Raw genomic sequence first — 1,679 nt, forward strand, 5'->3', positions numbered from 1 at the left:
ACAGACAGAGAATCAGCACTTTGGAAACAGGGCTGAAACAGAGGGGATTATGGGTAATGCTGCAATGATCTGTTTGGTGTTTGGAGCCAAACACTTCAGAGACATGTTCTGTATATATCTGAGACCTATAATATATTGATGAAAAACAGTATAATAGGGGACCTTTAACTGCTCTTATTTTTACACAAAAACCACGAATCGTCACCACATTTTATTTTGCAACCCTTGAAGCTGTAAACAATGTCTCAGATACTGGTTTACATGAATAACTGCAGTGAATAGGCACTGCAAAAGTATTCAAAAATTAACATTGTGTTGATTTGTGGGTGTGTGTATCTGATGGATTAACATTATCTGCGGTTTCCCATTCCTTTCCTATGACCGGGAACACATGTGTTACAAAGTGGACTAAACCACTCACAATTCAATGGAAGTGGTGTGTTACATCTTCAAATGCGTACTGTGGAGGATATCATAAGGCCTTGGAGTAATGAAATGTAAAACACAATATTTATGATTGATGAAAGTAGGAAATTGTCCAGATTCGACCCGATAAACGAGGGTTAAAGCAGTCTCTGTTGTTTTGACTTCCTGCTCTCTGGTCGTCCTTCCCCCCTCGGTGGATCAATACAGTTCCATCTTCTTCTTCTTCTTCTTCTTCCTGCAGTCTGATGTTCAGCCACAGGCCTCGCTCCTGGAGGGAACTTCCTCTGAGGTTTGCAGATTTCGGGGTCCTCCACAGGAACGAGCTGTCGGGAACACTGACCGGTTTAACCCGAGTGAGGCGCTTCCAGCAGGACGACGCTCACATCTTCTGCACCATGGAGCAGGTGACCACTCTATCAGCGTTTACAAGGGGTTAAAAAAAAAAAAGAAATCACATTTAAATAGCTTTAAGTGTTTTTACATACAGAAGTCAGTATTCACTCATTCACACACATCCATTCAGAGGCTGACATGCAAGGTGCCACCAGATAACTGTCATTTGGCCATTGAATAAACATATTTTTTATTTTAACATTAAAAAAACATTTTAGAAACGACCAGCTATTAATGAGTCAATTATATATTTCTGAATCCTTCTTCTCCCGACAGATCGAGTCGGAGATGAAGGGCTGTCTGGATTTCCTCCGCTGCGTCTACAACGTGTTCGGATTCTCCTTCCAGCTGCACCTGTCCACGCGCCCAGAGAAATATCTGGGAGACATCGCTGTGTGGAACCAGGCGGAGAAGGTAAACTGCATCGGGAAGTGTGAATTAGGCTGGGAAAATTAACTTAAAATTAGATGAGAGACCGCTTTCACACTTTAAATTCTCATTTGTCATGTCTTTCTGTACCTCCTTTTTCATATTTTGTATATTTGTATGGCTTGGAAACATTTCTTTATAATGTTTTTTTAATATATTTTCCAAATTAGCTCTTTATTTGCTCCTTTTCCACAACTAAATTCCTCATACTGTTTGTATGTACGCACCATTATACACCAAAGAAAATTCCTTGTATGTGTAAACCTGATTCTGATTCTGATTCGGTGGCACATGTTATAAAATGCCGGGACATTAGTTTTAATAAAATCATTAAAATGTTAAATTGGATACAGCACGGCTTATCATACAGTGGCTCATACAGGAATTTGTATTTCATTTGACCAGTGGAGAGCCGTGACTTTTATACCTAG

The 1,679-nt window shown here is 40.0% G+C and overlaps 1 protein-coding gene across 1 annotated transcript in view; it reads left to right on the forward strand.

The window, feature by feature from the left end:
* Positions 1-582: 582 nt before the first annotated feature.
* LOC104958338 (threonine--tRNA ligase, cytoplasmic-like) overlaps positions 583-1,679 on the forward strand; it is a 4,241-nt gene continuing 3,144 nt past the window's right edge. Inside the window, exons 1-2 of the mRNA XM_010786055.1 lie at positions 583-830; positions 1,096-1,233. Coding sequence (XP_010784357.1) covers positions 672-830; positions 1,096-1,233 — 297 coding nt within the window. The 5' untranslated portion in view covers positions 583-671. The remainder of the gene's footprint in view (positions 831-1,095; positions 1,234-1,679) is intronic.

Source organism: Notothenia coriiceps, unplaced genomic scaffold (assembly GCF_000735185.1).
Source record: "Notothenia coriiceps isolate Sejong01 unplaced genomic scaffold, NC01 NC01_scaffold00028744, whole genome shotgun sequence".
Taxonomy (NCBI): domain Eukaryota; kingdom Metazoa; phylum Chordata; class Actinopteri; order Perciformes; family Nototheniidae; genus Notothenia; species Notothenia coriiceps.